The sequence below is a fragment of the Xenopus laevis genome, chromosome 2S, assembly GCF_017654675.1.
Source record: "Xenopus laevis strain J_2021 chromosome 2S, Xenopus_laevis_v10.1, whole genome shotgun sequence".
NCBI classification, from domain to species: Eukaryota; Metazoa; Chordata; class Amphibia; order Anura; family Pipidae; genus Xenopus; species Xenopus laevis.
The window spans coordinates 62,095,306-62,115,535 of record NC_054374.1 but is presented as its reverse complement, the minus strand read 5'-3'; the positions used below and the strand labels follow the sequence as shown (position 1 = coordinate 62,115,535).

General features: G+C 36.9%; 1 protein-coding gene across 5 annotated transcripts; it reads right to left on the bottom strand.

Moving 5' to 3' along the window:
• Positions 1-3,967: 3,967 nt before the first annotated feature.
• On the bottom strand, positions 3,968-20,072 carry rbbp5.S (retinoblastoma binding protein 5 S homeolog). 5 transcript variants are annotated; one of them, XM_018248316.2, is made up of 14 exons: positions 19,919-20,061; positions 18,161-18,186; positions 16,628-16,800; positions 16,183-16,323; positions 14,894-15,056; positions 14,570-14,679; positions 13,962-14,081; positions 13,605-13,758; positions 13,046-13,117; positions 11,895-12,012; positions 11,687-11,756; positions 10,389-10,618; positions 9,459-9,536; positions 3,968-5,095 (listed from the first exon to the last, which is right to left on the bottom strand). In XM_018248316.2, the coding sequence occupies exons 1-14, from the start codon at positions 19,935-19,937 to the stop codon at positions 5,010-5,012; spliced, it is 1,560 nt and encodes a 519-aa protein (XP_018103805.1). In that variant the 5' UTR covers positions 19,938-20,061; the 3' UTR covers positions 3,968-5,009.
• Positions 20,073-20,230: the final 158 nt, after the last annotated feature.

The window sequence follows — 20,230 nt, the reverse complement described above, 5'->3', positions numbered from 1 at the left end:
GTTTTCTTCCACATCTTTCAGGTTTTGGTTGCCATTTTAAAGCATTTCAGATAATTTTAGCTGATCAGTCTATCATTTTCTGCATTTCTTTATATGGGTTCCCTTCACCAATAAACTCTTTAATCATTGTTCTTCTGAGCAATGTCTGGAATGACCCATTTTACAGAGAGAAATGCACTACTATCAGCATGCACAACATTTGCTGCCTTCCTTCCTTAAATAAGGGCCATAATTGACACCTGTTTTTTCACAGAATGAATGACCAAATGAATGATCACTAATTGAACTCCATACTGCTATTGTTTGGAGCAAGCTATTATTATTCAAACAAGCCTCAATTAATGATTGCAACGGGGCAGTGGGATTAGTAATGGGTCATGGGGGAGGAGTGAGGCGGGCATACAGTTTACCATTTTAAGAGGTCCCTCTGCTACAAGGAAAACAGGCTTATACTAACTCAAGATATAATTCTCTGTTAAGTAATGCAAATTTCAAAAGGAAAAGTAGTAACCTCAGCTGTATGCTGGCAAATAAACAAAATACAGTTTAGAAAGCGCACACCCAAAAAGAAATGCTAAGGTGCTAATACCTAAGGGGGCCGCCCAAAGAAGCCTTCTAACATATACGAGCTCAAAAAGTAAGGATTGCACACTCAGTCTTAAAGATACAAAAATAATTTTATTAAACACTTACATAATAGCAGGTCGCCCTGCGCATTTCGACCACGTGTGGTCTTCATCAGGGGCCAAATATTATACAAATACAAAAAGTATAAAAAGGCAGAACGATTCGCACACTTCTTGTCATTGGCCTACACCAGGCGGAAATTACGTCACACGCCGAAATACATGCGGTTGTGGGGCAGATGCTAGTTTCTAAAGGTATTTAAACTGCCAACTGCTTACAATCGTTCTGCCTTTTTATACTTTTTGTATTTGTATAATATTTGTCCCCTGATGAAGACCACGCATGTGGTCAAAATGCGTAGGGGGACCTGCTATTATGTAAGTGTTTAATAAAATTATTTTTGTATCTTTAAGACTGAGTGTGCAATCCTTACTTTTTGAGCGTATGCTGGCAAATGCACGAAGTTTGTCAGGTAAAATGGGAGACCTAGAATTAATTGCACGCTGTAAAAATTATGATATAATTGGTATCACTGAGACCTGGTGGGATGCAACATGTGACTGGACTGTGAATTTAAATGGTTACACCCTTTTTAGGAGGGACAGAGGGATCAAAAAGGATGGAGGTGTGTGTTTGTATGTAATGCCTGAATTAAAGCCATTAATAACCATTGATGGCACTGGTGAGGATGTGGTATGCCTCTGGGCAGAGATTTCAACTGGGCAAAAAGGTTACAAAGAAAATTATCATTGATGTATGCTATAAACCACCTTGTTTAAGTGACAAGTGTGAAACCTAACTACTTCTACAAATAGAAGCAGCTTTACAACTAGGTCAAGTTATTACTACGAGCGACTTCAATTATACAGACATTGACTGGGGTAATGGGGTTGCCAAGAAAGAAAGAGCTAGCAGGTTTGTAAATATGCTGAATGACAACTTTTTATTCCAGCTCGTTCAAGAACCTTCTAGGAATAACTCTCTTTTGGATCCTAGGCAGCCTGGTCGTGGTGCCGGCTGAGCGTGTGCATGCGCAAATTGGCACAGGTGCGCATCCGTGCACGCATGCGCATAAGAGCCAAACGGTGTGCGTGCATGCGCAGAAGCGCTAGAAGATGGGGAGAGAGGGGACCGGACAAGGGGTAGGCGACAGAGCAGGTACGTGCCTGGCGTCCCCCCAGCTTTGCGCACTAGGCACGTGCCTACTCTGCCTACCTTTAGTTCCGGCCCTGGGGAATAGTGATCATAACATGGTCTCCTTTGAGATTCTGTTGCAGAGGCAACTCTATAAAGTACTAATAAAGTAACTAAAACACTAAACTTTAGACGTCAAAATGTTGTTAGTATAAGGGAATCCATGCAACATATTAAGTGGGAAATGCTTTTCACAGGGTTAAACACAGAACAAAAAAGGGAAGTCTTTAAAATGGGAAGTCAATATATTCCCCTTTGTATGCAAGGAACGTCATTTCAAAGCAAAACCTTTTTGGTTCAATAGAAGTGTTGGTGTTGAGGTGGGTAAGAAAAGAAGTGCTTTTAAGGCTTTCAAGTTCTCATAACCACCACTATCTCCCCCTTCTAGACTATCCCTCTGCTCTTATACTTTCCCTTCTTCTGCGCTCTTTCAGTCTTCTTTCTCCCCTGTGTTCCCAAGGGGTAAAATAAGAAAACTCTCCAGTACAGTGTATTCCTGTGTTATAGTGGAATGTTTTTGCTGTAAACATGTGCTGGAACTAAAAACACATTTAAAAAAAGATGTGATGTCGACTGCTATTATTCTAAACGCAACTTTATATATATATATATATATATATATATATATATATATATATATAAATATATATATATATATGTGTTATTCAAAGGTCTGTATATGTATATATGAACTGGGGTTCATTCAGAATGGCTGAATTGACTATTGTAATTTTTCTGGTGTCTTTGGGGGACACAAAACTCACTAAATTAAGATCCTCTTACTTCCTCGTATTATATGCTTTGTACTTAACCCTCCCTAATCTATGTCCTCCATCAGGAGGTAGATACTTTACCTCTAGGGAGGCTCCATATAAGGACTCTTCAATTAGCGGCTAACACTGACACCAGGAGTGAAAGTCAGGTACTATCCTGGTCTCAAGGAGTTAACTCATTACACTGAAAACGTCTACAGAGGACTATAGGACCTCTCCTCACAATCAACTGCTCCCTGCTCCTGCTTACCCATCTAGTACATTTCGGGCCTTTGGAGATCACACCACTTGGTAGAATCCTTAGTGTGCATAGTAGTAGCTCCCACATCCAAGTAGATGCTATTGATGATTCATTCTACCTCTTCTCGCTTAACCAGCACTGATTTACTGATTGCAGTGTTCTGCTTCTCCTCCCATTCTGGGGGAAGCATGGTACATGCAAGTGAGTGGGGGGGCAGTTGATGAAGAAGAGCATGTTTCCCAAGGGAGATAAAGTGAGGGTCCCAGCCTCTATAAAATATTTTACTTGTGCCAGCTGCAACACTATATTGTCTAAAGACTAAGGGGAGTCCATTTGCATGGCATGCAGCACTAAATATAAGAGATCAGCAGACAAGATGAAGTCTATGGTATCCCTTTTGCCAGAAGACTCCTCAAAGGAGGAACAGTTATCAGGTCTTTCTGAATGCAAGGTATACTTAGCCTCTAAATGGGTTACAAGGCCTGTTAGAGACATATCCCACAATGGTGGGGGACTGATCAGGACTATTAAGGAATCTTTAAAAACTGAGGAACCATCCCAGTCCAGGTCCAAAGGTCCATTCAAATGCCAGCATAAACAAAAGGCTTAGTAGACAAATGAAGTGTTCCTCCAGTAGGTAGATTCTTTACTTGACTCCTTACAGAGCACAGCAAGTTCCTGCAGCAGTGATCTTTTAAATCCTTATGTTAAAGAACCAGAAGGAATTTTTTTTCTTTTTTTTTGCTTTATTGAATTTTAAACAAACAATATAAAGAAAGAGGAAAGTAGGAAGTTAAAGAGGAGTAGATATTGCAGAAGAAAAGACAGAGATGGCCATTCATATTACATTAGCAAATCTTTGCTCTAAGAAATCTATGAGTTCATGGATAAATGTCTCTTTGTAAAGGAACTAGACAAAACATATTTCTCATGCCACTGGGGGAAGAGTTTGCTTACTAAGTCCAAATGACATTCAGTCTGCAGGCTTAAATTGGGTAGACTTTTCCCAGGATTCCCTAGGATTTGTTATCCAAAAACCAAATATCCAGAAATCTCTGAATTATGGAAAGGCCATCTCCCATAGACTCCATTTTATCCAAATAATCCAAAACAGTACCTTGTACCTGATCCAAACTAAGATATAATTAATCCTTATTAGAAGCAAAACCAACCTATTTCACCAAATTGCCTCTTTCCAGGGATCCTCCAAAAGAAACAAAAAAGGAAAACATTTTTTGAGATAGTATGGAGCCTCATCCTTTAAGGGGTGGTGTTTTTAGTCCCTTCAGCTCAGATCTTTGATGGGCGATGGGGAGTTTCTGGCATCCCTAGACATCAAGAACGGATACCTGCCCATTAATATTTAGCCAGGACTCTACAGGTACCTTTAATTCACATTAAATAAAATTATGCTGTCAATAACAGCAGTATTACATATTCAGGGGTTACCAATTATCCTATATTTAGGCAACATATTGGTGAAGGCAGACTCATTTCAGAAGACGCAAAAACATATGGAGATCTCTGTAGCATCACTGGAGCGCTTGCGTTGAAAGAAGTCTTCTTTTCCCGTCAGGTTGGTCCATTTCTCAGGTGATTTTGTCATTAGAGAGACAGACAGTAATCAAAAGTATGACCTAGAAACTTTTTCATTGAAGGTTGCTGTAGGTAAACTCTGCTTGAAAGTATTGGGGATTTGGTCATATAGGTGATTCTCTTTGCCCAAAGGTTCACCCAGGGCAGTTGGTCTGAGAGTCCAGGCTGTCTATACATGTACTGGAATTGAAGGTAATTCTTCTTATGCAAAGTGCAGTTGCCTTCAGTTCCTTTATGCCAAATGTGGTAAAGCAGTGGCATTCCCTGGATGTTAGGGCACCGATGACTTAAAGAGTCATTATATTAAACCATCTCTCTCAAGACGGTCTTAAAAGTATATACTTAAAAGCATACATGGCTCTTTCTAAGCATCCCTTAAGAGAGGTCAGGGTTCATTCTACCAGTGCTCTCAGTGCTTCCTGGGCATGAAGGAATGATGCTTTTGCAGATCAGCTGTTAAAGGGTTCCACATGATTTTCTATTCATTTGCTTACCAAATTCTATCATTTTGATTTTTCTTCTACTGAAACAAAATGGCATAAGATTCTCCAGGCTGTGGTTTCTTGAGATGGTTTACTCTAGCAGCCTTCTGTTCTCATGTTTCCTCCCTCCCTTGCCTTTGAGTGCGGACTAGTTTTGTAGGTCCCAATGTTTCCTGTGTCTCCTAAGGATGTAAAAGAAAAGGATTTTTTGTATATCTTACCATCATATATCTTTAGTCACTTGGTGGGGAATGGACTTCCCTCCCGGGAAGTGGGTTAGTTTATGTAAATGCTACTGTTCCAGTTTGTGCTATTCAAAAACAGGTTGGAAAGGTTTAAGAAAGAATAAAACAGGGAGGGAAGAGGAGCTTTTTTTTTTTTTTTTTGATATCCGTATCGTCCCTCATGAATGGAGGAGGGTAATGCAGTGTTTCCTGTGTTCCCAAGTGACAAGAAAGAAAAAGTTTTAATGGCAAGTTATTAAAAAAAACAAAAAAACTTTTTTCTCTCAAATCAAATTAACTACATAACTTTAGTGTATCTACCTCTTTCCCCAATCATACAACCAAATATAAAGAGCTTAAAAATCTCAAAATATTTGGCTGATGGCAGATGACATATGGAGAAACCTTCAAAAACTTTGGAAGTTACAAGAAGGCCATCTTTGTCTTTATAGGATGTCTAACTTTTGATCTCACTTTCGTTATCTGAACATTTAAGTAAAAAGAAATGTGTAGTTTACTGCAAATTAGTTCTGAAAATATCAAAAATGTTGCCATTCTAAAACTTCAAGCTGTTGATTCAAACCTCAGAGGTCTAGTTTAGATCAGATTTGCAATATCCTCATGAATGCGGAAAGTGTAAACACCTAATGCTTAAGTCACTAGTGCTATTTAACTACCTTCTTATTAGAGCAAATAGTAAAACACTACATATTAACAAAAACATTTAGATCATATTGAAAAATGGATACATTTAATAGAATCGTAGGTATTATTTCCATGATGTATTGCATGGAAAAATTAGATATATAAACTGAAAAAAGAAAACTAAGATTTAATTTAAACCTTTTGTTATAAGATCATATTCAGCTGCAGGAATGTAACGGCCTATTTGTTTCTCCAGAGGTCACTCATTCAAAACGGCAAAAGAAACAAACACCACAGGGCAAAGTTGAATGAGTTTTGGATCAAATGATTTTTACCTTGGAAACATGATATAATTATGCCAGTTTTCTCAGAAATGCTATACTGCCCTCCAGAGGTTGTTTCTCTTTAAAAAAACCAAAAGAGAATCATAGATAGCAGAGGTGAGCCTAACACATAAACAACAATGCTTTCTGTAAGCTTTCCTCTGAAAGCAAAAAGGAGGGTTTAGAGGCTACAATAAAACCTCTTCAGGTGATATTTATTCTAACATGTTCATATGCAGCGGTAATTTTAAAATTTAAAGGGTGGGTTTGAGTATATGTCTGAATGTTTCTGGACAAGTACTTAGTAAAAGAGCATCCTATCCTCAAGTTGGAGGATCGCATGGTCTATATTGTCTATTTTTGTGCAGTTTTGCTATAGTACAATATAAGTGTCATTGGATGGTCAAAGAAAAAATATTTAAATATTAACTATAATTTTAATAAGCTTGAAGGTAAAAAAATATAGCAAGAATTTGACAACATTTGCTAACTTCAGTGAATGCGTCAGCACATAACTGTGCAGACCATTATATAGTTCTTTCAATCTTTATTTGCAAATATTGCCTCAAACTAAATCTCTGAATTACAAAGCTCAATGCAACACTGCAATGCGAGATCCCAGATACTCATGCTATGTAAAGAATACAGTCTAGGGTGCTATGTAAAGAATACAGTCTAGGGTTTTGTCAGATTTGCAGTCCATAGGATTCCATAGGAGTTATGTGATGACGTCCCACATAGTATAGACTACTACGGATTCATCTTCTTTTACTTTGTATAATACACCTACTTATATTAAAAAAAATTATGTACTTCCTTCAGAAAATTCTAAGGGATATTCTAAATTATACCACAGATCTGTTCCCTGTACAAATACAACTGATTTGTGGCCTTGTTCCTTATGGGTATGAAGCTTTTTCCCCACACAGGCAAACCTATGTACTGCTCTTACATTCAGAATTATCAACATGTGTTTTACAAAGAAACACGCAAACGCAAAATTAAACAAAACAAGGAAGTTTTATTTCTCCTGCCAGTAAAGAAGAACTGAAATCCACAGGATTAAACTCATCTCGCGTCAGGTAAATAAGAAAAAAATGAATTTAAAAATAATTATCAGTGAAAGACTTATACCTTCTCAGAGATACCTAGAAAGAGTCTCTGCTGTTGGAAGGGTACAAAAGGCACAGCATGTTTCTATCTGTACTCCAAGCTTTCCTTACAGTTTTTGTCTCTCAGTTTAAGAATGAATCCACTTTCAAAGTTTCCATTGATGTTTAAGATAAAAAGAAATAATATTCCAAAGAGAAGCCTTTTAGGGAACTGACCGAAGTTAAATAAAATAAGGGAAACCAAAACATACTGTATAAAAATAGAAAGACCATATTCCTTCTTGACGCACAAAACAGAGAACATTACATGTGAGAAAACATTACAAGTTATCCATCTGTCGTGGAAAAACTATTGACAGCCATAGCCAGTAGATGTAACCACTGTCAAGGAGAAGGACCTTAATGATATAGTTATACCATTAATGTGACTGGCAACATGTCCATATCATGATAAATGTAAGAGGATCAGGAAGGACAAGGTTCCATGTACTGTCCATGTAATGTACAAGGTTAAAAGCAAAGAATGGGATGATGGTACTTCCGATGGCAAGCGAAAACTTGGACTTTTACAAAAGCTCAGAGATAGCGGCACCGCCTCCTGAAAATGAATATAAAGCAGGTTGATATATCATATATGATTGTAATTCTTGGGACAAGGTAGCAGGAGGCACACACCAGCAAAGCAGAGGGTCCCCAGCTGAATTATAAAGCAATACAAAGGCAGTCTGGAAGCTTTTTGGAAGTTGTGTTGCCTATCCTTAAAGGATAATATTAAACTGGAAGGAACCATTAGGTATAAGGATTAATAAAGTCATTTTTATCCTATTGATTAAAAAGTAGGCATAAAGCGACACTATAAAAACTGTTCTTAAAAGAAAATCCATAACATTATGGACACAAATTGCTGTCACCCCAATTTATGTTGAAATGCCAATGGTTATTCTACCACTGCTGTCCTGGAGGTGGAAATAGATGGGAGGTGTTAGGAAATGAACACTGCTAAATCTCTTTTTCTCAGTCCAGCATCAATAATGCACTATTAGCATTTCAACATGAATTGGTGGCCCTAATGTTATTCATTTGTTTCTAGGATAGTACCATGTGTTTTTTAAGTGCATCAATTTATAGAACTTTTTATAATTAATGCTATAAGAGACTTTTTATTTATAACTAATAGTGCCATGATAAGAGATGGGGAAATAAGTATCAAGTTGCATGCCTCCATTTAAGGTTTCTTTTTGACTTTATGTTACTTTAACCTTGGAGTAACCTGTTTTTTTACCTTTCCCTTTATAACTCTAGTGCAATATCCTGGGGTGTAGCTATAGACTATATTCCACAGAGCATAATACCTTACATCAATCTGGGAAGCTCATATTAAAGTTTAGACAAAAGACAAAAGAAAAAAAAAAGAATTAAGAATATAAGTATCGTTTTGCAATTTACGAGGATACATAATAGATCTATAGTTTTATAAAGTTAAACAAACCTAATGAATAGCTGCTATTGAGAGTGGGGACAGGCTTATGAAAAGATATATGAAGTTGAAGTCTTCTATTGCAATTCCATCACAAAAATGCAATTTAGAAGCTGTCCCTAAAAAATTCTTGAATTATGATCCACTATCCTATTAATGCATATAGTCACTTCCCATTTATATAAATGGTTATTTTCCATATACAGTATACCAATGGAATTTACAAGTACTTAAACTGAGCTCTGATGCAATAACATTATGAAAGGGAAAGTTGTTTTCTCACAAACAAAAAACCCAGAGTTTTACAGTCCGGGCCATACCCAGAGTAGTTCTAAAACACAACAGTCTTACTCCACTAAACCAAAGGCAGTGACTGGTGTTCTAGAATACTGCATTTCACCTATGAAATCCTCATAGACACTACACTTTCTATAAAAAATAATAGTTATGCTTCACTAACTGTTCTCATGGGGGACAGGGTCATGTTATATACCTTTAGCTGTCGATTTACATGGATGTTGATGTGCTTTTTGTCCAGCTGCCACCTGGTGTGACAGGCTTAGGAGGAACTGCATAGGGATGGTGCCTGCGTGAAGCCAAAGCCACGGAAGCAGATGGGAGGGAGACAGGTTTTTTTTTATTCTCCTTACCTGTCAGCACCTGGGCCAGCTCACTTGGAGCTTTGCCTTTCATTGCTGCTTCTAATGGCATGCCCCTGTCCCCTTTGGAGGTTTTCGGTTTAAACGGAGAGTCTCTTTCTTTACCTTTAGCTCCTTTTGGCCGGCCCGATTGTTTCTTCTTTGATTTACTGTCCCCTTTCACGCCCAGCAATGGATGAACTTCTGCAAAATTGGCAACATGATTTAGTATTATTGGGCCCTAAACCAGAGATATACATATAAATAAAATAAAACTCACATTCATTTCAGACAAAAGAAAATTGTACAGTGAAAGCATGTTATTCAGCAATATTTCAGTGTTTTGGTCCAGATTCTGGGCCCTTTTCTAAGACAAGTATTCCCTGATGAAACCAGGAATATATAAAGGAGAATGTGTCCATTTTTTCTTATTGAAATCGTTGTGGTTTTCTGGAGTGAAATTTGTCCTGAAAAAAGGTAGGCATGCGCAGTAGTTGTGAATGGCAAACTGGCTCCATGTGCAAAACAGCTTACAGTAGTAACTGCGGCCCTTTAGCGAACGTATCTGAAGATACTGAAGACGGAGTCCGGGAGTGCCACTGTGCTACTCCACTACATGGAGAGGTCTCTTCAATATTCAGGGCCACTTATTTAAAAAGTGGACTTTGCTGGGAGGAAGCAGGTAGAGAGGCGAATGGGGGACTAGTGGATGGGACTTTCCCTTTGGGGGGTTAGTTCATTTTTAACATATCAAACTTATAAAAATGCTTCTGTAAGCTAGGCTTAAAAAGGCACTTACACAGTCTGGCAATTCGGCTGTAACAACAGACTCCACAAACCATTGATCTGTGTAAACTTATGTCAGCCAACTTACAATGGCATGTGCTAGAAGACATGAAATTATAAAGATGCCACAATTAGGGTTACATTTTTAAGATGCATTCTGTGGCTACATTCTGCAGCACACATCTAAGCCATGTGATCATTTCTGTGGCACCACTGGGCATTGGGCACTTAACCTTGGACCTTTGCTGTCTGAGGTACTGCTAAACTTACCATCATTAGGTACTCCTTGGATCTCAATTGTTGTGGTTTTAGGCTTCTTTTTAGGGGGCTGAACACCATCAGAGGAGGCCTGCCTTTTCTTTTCTGTCCCAACTCCATCTTCACTCAGTGACATTTGTACAGCATCAGGAGGTGGCCCATAGGGATTCTCTTCTGGGTCCTCCACCTCAGGGGCAATGGGTAGGTACAGTAATGCTTTGGTATCTTCAAGCTCATCATCACTGTAGGAAAAATATGCTTTTCTTCTAATTGCAGCATAATACAATGTCAAACAACCTCACACAACCCTCTCTGCTGACTTGTTACTGTTCTCTGGGTCTGACTATTAAAACAATGTACCAGAGGTCAACTCTCCCCAATATGTTTTAATCATTACATTTCCCAAATCTTTGCTTGCATTTTCCAAGCTGCCAAGTTTGGTGGCATGCTTTCCTCACTATGGAACTACAGGAACAGCCAACCAAGGTTGTGGGTGGGGAATGACTTTACTTGTACCCCAGTGGTTTAGAAGCAAGAAAGACAAAAGGGTGCAAACTGTATAGAAATTAGCAAGTGAAATACTTATTAGTGCTTATGTGCAGAGTGTAATATGGAAAAATCTCTAAGAGTAGTCAGAAAGTGGCTCCAGAGATGTCTGGGAAACTGCTCGAGGCTGAGAGAGATGCTTTTCACAGAATGACGATGAAGGGATGTGGGGTGCTCAGAGTCTAAAGGGGAATAATTGTAAGGCACACTACCTCTAAACCAGGGGTGCCAAAAAGGTACATCGGGATCTACCAGTAGACCTTTAGCTTGTAATCAGTAGATCCCAAGACACTGTCAACAAACAGCTTGTCTAAATCACCCTCCTGTTTCATGCTTTTCATTCAGATATTTTTTTTCCGATAAGGTTACATAAGAAATGGGTGTTTGTTAAATATAACATTATTCATTATCTCATAAATCAGTATTTAAGTAATATTTTCCATGGAACAGAATGCTTTTATGGATGTAGATCATAATGGGACATTCTCACTAAAAGTAGACGTCACATTAGTAAAGTTTGGGCAATCCTGCTCTAAATCAATAACAATAAGCCAGGGAAAATTATAACAGTGAGGTTAGGAAACAGGCCATATGATATCATGAGATGAGTAATAGTGAATTGGGAGTAGAAAATAATGCATAACCAAAAACCGGCCAATTTAGTAACTAAGATTATTACCCAAACACTAGATACAACCAGTTAACTCTGGAAGTGTGCGCAATGTAACGAGAGTTCTACAAAAACTATATAAGCAATGAAATACCTGCTGCAAAATACTGCAATTGGGTCCACACTGGTAACATCTACCTCTTCATCCTCTGCAGCATCACCTCCTGCACAGAAAAGCAGAAAGTTAGCAACATATGCAAATCCATCTTTTCTTGCACAACCTACAAAAAGTCATTTTGGCGTCCACTGCAACAAGGCAAGGAAGCAAACCAAGTCAAATCCAAACATAATTTAATTGATACCGGTCTGTTCAGGTTCACTCTTGTCTTCATCCTCTATGTCAAATTCAGACTCTCTCTCTTCATACTCCACATTCTCATCCAGTTCTTTGAAGTCAGGGGCAAATGCACTCCAGTTTTCCTGGAAGGGAGAACAGCTGGGTAAGTTTCTGAGGAGGACGTAGGGAATATTTTTATTAATCTCTGCAGCTGTCAACAGGCGAAATCCCCAAATGGTTTTTAAGACCTAATGAGGTTATTAGGGTCAGGACCTTGCAAAAACAATGTTTATGACAAGTGGAAGGGTGTCCAGACTTTTACACAGGCCACAATTACTATTTCTTTATATTTTAGTTTGTGAAGTAAAATATAACCATGCATTAAGATTTGCAGATGCCTTGTTTTTTTATCACACTGAACGAAAAGTAGTAAACGTACTGCAGCACAAAATTAACTAGATGTGTAATTTGGCAAGGGGCGTCCCAACTTTTAAATTCAACTGTATATATACATATGAATAAAATGAAACTCACACTTATTTCAGACAAAAAAATTGTACAGTGTAAGCATGTTATTCAGCTATATTTCAGTGTTTTGGTCCAGATTATGGGCCCTTTTCTAAAACAAGTATCCCCCAATAAAACCAGGAATATATAAAGGAGAAAGTGTCCTTTTTTTCTTATTGAAATTGTTGTGGTTTTATGGAGTGAAATTTGTCCGGAAAAAAAAGGTAGGCTACTTATATAGTGCTACAAAAGTATTGAATGCTTTGGGAAAAAATAAGTTCCTGTTATCAAATCACTTAAAAATTCAGGGACACGACTAAAAAAAAATCCTGCTAGAAGGCTGCACTGATTGCAGTGTAATTTAAAGGCAATCACTGCAGTCCTGCAACTTGCATATCAGATTTGTCCTTAAAATTTAAAGTTATCTGGTAACCCCAGTGACACACGCCAATGCCACCTGTAAACGTCTCTATCTTATTAATCAAACATATTCAAGTGATGGCGTGAAAAACTTTGTTCTCACTGGACCACGTCTAAGTAATTTCTTTTGTTTGTTTGTTTTTTAAATTTCACCTACCATTCAACCTGTACAGTAATGCACAATGGACAGAGGAAGAGAAAAACAAATCACCAGCTGGTTTTTGGGACAAAAAAGGAAATTAAACATACCACTTGATTCTGAGCCCAAATTGAGACCACACCACTGGAGATTGAAGCAATAATCGGGCGGACTGGATGCCACTAAGAAATAAGATAGTAGAAAAGACTAACTGAAGCTATATGAACTTTAGCTGCTTTATGAATCTGCTTTACTTTCCCCTAAAGAGATTTAGGATGCTTTGTAATGTTTACATCACTATCTTTACACATGTTAAGAAGGCCTGACCTGATTTACCAAGATCAAATGGTGAATCCTGCAGGTTTCCTATGCTCCTAGCCTTTTGATATTCGATAAAATGACAAATTAATTAATAGGTCAATGCAATTGATTAATTAAAATCTACATTAAAACACTGTCCTTTGACTTCTGAGATTCCATATTTCAGACCCCAGAAAAAGAATCTAGTTCAGTGCATTAGATCAATACAGTTATAAATTAAAGCCATTGGAAGCACAAGATCGGTTCATAAATAATTCAATCCTTACACTAATATAGTGTAGGCATACTATATTGAGTGCTGTACTGCAAGCTGAGTAACATAACTAAACACATATTAAGTCCACTCACAGCAACATCTAAAAGCAACTCCCCACGAGTTCCATGTAGGATTTTCACTAGATTGCCAATACTCTTTTCCCAAATATATAATGCATGCTGTCGCGCAGAGCCAGCCACTATGTACTCTCCATCACCCGAGAAGCAGCACTTCTTCCAAGGTGTCCTGTCATAAAACAAGAATATATTAAGAATATGAATCACAGAAGGATGCTTGTTGTTGGATGTCCACAATACATTATGCATCAAATGTTTTCTCAGTTCAGAGAACACTAATAATGAATTAAAAGCTTATCTCTTAGTTTGGCTGAGTAATACCTTGTTCAGTAGAACAGAGTTGTCTTTCTAGAGTACATTTTTTCTGAATACCTGTTCACCAAATCCTGGAGTTTTTGCATGGGTTCTGGCTCACCATCCCGCCCACATGTCAGTATCTCCCGTCCATCATAAACTCGAATTATTCGGTCTGCTGTGTTTATCAGAAAACAGCTGTGTGAAGAAAAGAGACAATAGTTTCAATGCATGGAAGAAAACGTAGGAGTTCAAATACAATGTTAAGCCAAATGACAATCTTAGTATGTAATCTTAAGTAAAATATTAAGTAAAATATTTTGATGCAAGTGTACAAAAAACACAAGTGGTTTTTGATGTTTTACTTTTAGAAAAGTTCAACCTATGAATCCATGATATTGCTCACTGCACCTGCTACAATGAAACAGTCACATCCCCAAACTATTACAACCAATAAAGCTCTATGACCTTTCCCATCAATGTCTACAAAATATAACCATAAGCAAGGTTTGAAATGAGTGATACTCATCAGCAAGATGTTAACAGTGCAGAATGTCCCATGGTCACAAAATGAACCAATTGATAACAAAAGCTTTTACCTGTAATATATTAACTTTCACTGTTAATGGTACAAATAATATAATTATTATTAACCAAATTAAGACATTTGCATTGTTCTCTCTCACCTCCCCTTTCGTGCAAATTCTATGGACTTTATAGCGGTGGTGTTGCTGGTGCCGGTTGTAACTCTAAAAGATGCCACCAAGTCCTGAGTGTTTGTCTTCAAAACCAGGATCTGAGAAGGAACATAAATATGGACAAAGCCATTACTTTTTGTACTAAATAAACATTCAGGGGCTTTGCCCTGCTTGTAATTACCATTATGTGCAGATATTCTTTATACAATATTGACAAAGCTAATCACAAACAACATTGCCCTTAAGTCAATACAATTTCCCAATTTGTTGCTTTTAATCAGCTACTTTAAAGTTGTCATGTTTATGCCTCACCTTTCCCTTTGCATTCCCTGTGTATATATAATCTCCTCGTCGATCAAAGGATGCTACAACATTGAGGTCAGAATCATCATCCACAGGAAGGACCACATGGCTGGAGTCTGACAGCGTTAACATGACAGGTGCAGATTTCATGGGGCACACTAGAACTCTGTTTCTGTTTCAAAGAGAAGATATTCATAATTACTTACTGTACATCTGACCCTTTAAGGTGTAGTCAGTGAATTTCAGTGACAGAATTTTAATAGAAAATGTAATCTTAGTAATTCATAGGTGTTTTGTAGGGAGAAAAACAATAATTAAAAAAAAAAAACAGTTTATACTAAAACTTTGTGTAAAATAGAGTAACACAATCCAAATGTAAACAGAAACAAAGACCCCATATACTGTAAACGTAATTTGCATTTAGCTCCATTTTTTCTAGCACCCAAATTAAGAGTTTATTTAAAGGTAACAGCGGCAGTCAGAGCACATATAAGAATGCAGGGTACAGAGAGATAAAGCAACCTATTTTCATTCATAATTATTAGTAGATATTAAATTGTTCCTATAACAGGAAATATCAATTAACAGAATTTTTAGTATGGCTAGGAAAAAAAACTAATTGATCTAACAAGATTTTGTATTAACATGATATGAAGTCCACGATACAATATATTTTTTTCAAAGAATCAACTGCCATGATGTATTATCTTGAAAGCTTGATAGTGGAGGTATTTGACTCATATGGAATAAAATGCCTAAAATCTGCTAGAAGGTTAGGGGAAAAACTTTTTTCTTTTAATTTATATGCATGTATGCTGGCTTAGTTAATATCAAGTTCAAAGTGTTCATTTAACTCAGTCAAAAAGTTTTAAACATCACAAAATGTGAGATGGCATTTTGTGATTTATTTTTTTACTGTATTTTGTAATTATTAATGCATTTAACAATATAACAAACTACAAGATTTCATTTTATACAAGTTTGTATTCCTCCTTATGTGTCTGTGTGAGTTTTCATCCACACACCCAAAATTTGATAAAGTTGACCATAGTGTTTGTGACAATGTGATTGGGAATTTAAATGTTAGCTCCACTGGGGCAGGGAACCATTTTTGTAATGTGCTGTGTACCGGTAAGTGAAATGACATAAATAACAGATAAATAAATACATATGGGTCAATTCAGATTAACAAGCAAGTCTACCAAACTGAAAAATTCTGCTGGTAGGATAAAAGCTGGATACCCTTAAGCAATGTAGTAGGATACCCATATGCCATGCTCTCTCGTGCATCTACTTACTGATCTCTGGGGTGAAACTGGACTTTAAGGATTGGGGAAGGGAATCTGAAGCGCTGGTCACAGTCTCCTGACAAAACATCCCACAAGGAAACCATGTTATCTGTTGAGGCACTAACTAGCTTGTGCCCATCTCTGCTCCAGCTGAAACAGTTGTTAAAAAAAGATGTTAGTGTTGTTTTGCCAGCAAGAAAATACACAAAAGAACAAAACATAACATATGACAATCAATTTCCAATTGTATTAACATTCATTAAACAACATCTCTAGAGCTTTGTTTTAAAAGACAAAAAACCCTTACAAGAGCTTTGCATCTCAGCAAAACTTTTCAGTTTTCAGGTTACTGATTTTTCTTGGATGATCGAATACCATTGGTGGATACAGGAATGGACCAAACACAAAATGGAAACATACACGTTATACATTATTATTTCAGAGTTATACATACCAAAGAGAGCACACTGGGTGGATGTGGGCGCTGATGATCTTAGCAATACCTCTTGTAAGGAAATCCCAGATAACAATACGTCCATCATTGCAACCCACAGCAAGCAGAGTGCCCCATCTGTTGAAGGTGCAAGTAAGGGCCATGCTAATGCAGTCCAAGGTGCCATCTGCCTCCTGCAGCAAAAAGATTGCATTAGAATAAATATTGAATCACAAATGAATGCTGCTGAAACCGCAGCATAGGAATTGATAAAACACAATAATATGATAAGTTAAAAAATCAACATAAAAATCTGTAAAAGCAGATCAAGTAACAATCTGTTCACATAATGAATGCACAACAGAGAGGCCAGGCAGGTAAATTACCTTATAGTTATTAAAGGCATCTTCATATTAATATTCATTGCATTGCACATGCCCAGCAGTCTGTTTCCCTTACTGTATTGCAAGGAGCATACAACCAAAAGAGAATATAATAGATGTAATCTATTTATTATTTGTATATACAATACACATTCATTTTTCTTTTTTATTCAAAAGTATAAATGTATATAGCAGATAAGGTGTTACTGCCACTACTACATAAAATATGTTAAAATAAGTATTATGTGTTATTTCCAAAAATGTGTAAAATCGTTGCTGTACCTCCTAACAGCCATGACTCTCTGACAAAATATATGGTCAACTTTTTCTTTGATCTTTAGTGGAACTTTTTATCCACGTTTTGTACAGCATTTCTGCCACATTTAAACAAGGGTACAGCCAGAGATGCATTGTTAAAATATATTGTTTGGTATAAATAAGCAAACATTTGATCTTTTATGTATTCATGGTAAATGCAGCAGCCATTAAACATGAACATACCGGTACTCCATGTGCAGCATAACATCTCCAGACATAAGTAACAGAGCAACTACAGTGCAATAATGTGAATACAGTTTTTTAAACATATTAATAATATTGTTTGGATGAACTGTTATTTACAAGCTATAAGAAAAAAAGCTTTGCATTTCAAGTGAATTCATGCCTACCATTAAAGGGGTGGTTCATCTTTAAGTTAACTTTTAGTATGTTGTTGAATGGCCAATTCTTAGCATCTTTTCAGTTGGTCTTCATTATTTATTTTGTATAGTTTTTTTCTTCTAATTCATTACAGCTTTCAAATGGGGCTAACTGACCCCATCTAAAAATCAAAAGTTCTGTACAAGATTATTGTTTTTGTTATGTTTTATTACTCCTCTTTCTATTCAGGCCCTCTCCTATTTATGTTCCAGTCTCTTTTTCATATAAAGGTATGGTTGGCAGGGTACTTAGGACCCTAGCAACCAGATTTCTGAAACTATACAAACTGAAGAGCAGCTAAATAAAAAGCTTAATAATTCAACAACCACAAATAATAAAAAATTAAAACCAATTGCAAATTGTCTCAGACTGTCACTCTGTACAACATACTAAAAGTTAACTCAAACTATCCCTTTAAGCCTCTTTGCATTACTATAGTTCCAAGGCAAAAAAAAGGAAGCTTTAAACTTACCTCTGGGTAATTCTGCCCAAAAGATTCTAGAAATGAAATAAAACAAAGATTGTTATAAAAAGTTGTATGTCTTTGAATTATTATCAAAATCATATAATAGAGAGCTATATGACTAAAAACATTTCAGGAATTTTGCTGCCTACCTAGGAACAACCTGAAAACTTCACAGGAAAGAAAGCTTATAACTCGTGAAAAAAAAAAAAAAAAAAAAACCATGAGCTATGAGCTTTTGCTTAAAACTTTATAGAAAAGAAAGCTTATACAGTGGTGGTAGAACATTTGTGAAAAATGTTATATGAATGTGACCTAAAACATCATTGGATTTTAAAACAAGTCCTAAAAGTAGATGAAGAAATCCTAGTTAAACAAATTATACTAAAATTATTGTGATTCTACAGTAACTCAAACAGTTATGTTCACAATATATTTGAAAGTAGATCAACACCCTTTTTTTTTTTTTTTAATTATGTAAGAAATTCTAGCCAACTTTCCAATATACAGTAACCAAAGATGTAATGGTCCCATTGTTATCTGTGAATTAGTTTATAGGAAAATTTGTTGATGCCTTTCTACTCTCTAGTTATGACTCTTGAAACATGGTAGCAAAAGTCAATTTTCCTTTGGGTCCCTTAATCAACTGGCTTCTGCTACATAGTATTAGGAGTAATACCCATTAGTACAGAGAATATAAATAGCAAGACAAATGTTGCTATAAACATCGATACATTGAAAAATAACATTTCCGAAAATGTTCCATTATAGAATATTGTATTGGAAAATTGCTTAAAATTACACTATTGCTTATAATTTGTATTTCTAAAGTGTATTTTCACAAAGATCAGTCCCTGTACTAGTTGTGCATACAATTTAAGCCTCTATCACACTGACACACACACACACACTAGAATCAACTGTATCCGTAATCAAATACAATTCCTATGTTTTTTTGAGGTGTAGGACAAAAATCTGAGTACCCTGAGCTCATGTGGTACATTGAAACAATTTGTAGGTAGTAGTTTCTGGAATGGAACATAAGATGCCAGCACTGCATGACAGCAATGCCAACCACTTCAGGAACCATATTTTTTTAGGCACAAAAATATACTCCCCTGTAACAATACTTTTGGAGTTTGATGGTATTCATTCCTCTCAACATTCCACTAGTTACTGCATTTGTATTATCACGTTTGTCTGGATTGGCAAAATATGTTTCAGACAATATAAATCAGACCGGGAGGTTTATTTATTAAAACATGTGTTTGAACTGTTCCAGTTGATTTACTCACTGTAACACATAGGGTTGCCACCTGGTCGGTATTTTACCGGCCTGGTCGGTAAAAATGATGGTTGATCACAATGTTATAATTGGGAAAAAAGATAAATATCTAGGAAGGCAGGTATTTTTTTCCGGACAAGGTGGCAACCCTAGTAACACATCAATAAATATTTTTTCTACAGGTACCTACAATCATGAAATTCAGCAATTCAGCCTATTTTAATTCTCAGTCCGGACCTGTGTGTATGATCCTATCAGAATCACAACAGAAGCGCTCCTTGGTATCCATCATTGTTTGGCAAATGACAGAGTAAACACAATGCAGTCACACTAAGACTCTCATACCGCACGTGTACAACCTACGGCAGCGCATATGTTATTGTTGAAACAAGACCCGGTGGTAGCGAATAGAGTTGTAGTTCAATCATCTTTGGAATGGAATGCCCGTTTCCACGACACGGTCATTCATTGTTCCCACTCACCTAGCAGTTCTAGATTCATCTTTCCGTAGCAGGTTTAGATTCCCTTTAAGCTATGTAGGGCCCCGCGGGGGCCACAATCTTTAAGCAACGGTCGCAGTAAGGGTGCGATTGTAGGGCGACAAAAAAAAATAAAGCTATAGGACACCAAATACCGAACAATTAGGTAGCACCACAGTAAAACATAAATATATTAAAGCAGGGTGGAAACCTGCCTAGGCCGGCCTTCTATTGAGCGTGCAGCTCTGTTAGTAGTCCGACAGAAAACAGTGGTGAGGAATGAAGGTTCCGGATGTGTTCAGATATGTCAGGGGA

Coding starts and splice junctions, on each gene's coding strand:
- rbbp5.S (XM_041583166.1), bottom strand. Junction 14,680..14,893: donor CAGGGAATGCAAAGGGAAAG/GTGAGGCATAAA, acceptor GTTCCTTCTCAG/ATCCTGGTTTTGAAGACAAA. Junction 14,082..14,569: donor GAATTTGCACGAAAGGGGAG/GTGAGAGAGAAC, acceptor TTCTTCACACAG/CTGTTTTCTGATAAACACAG.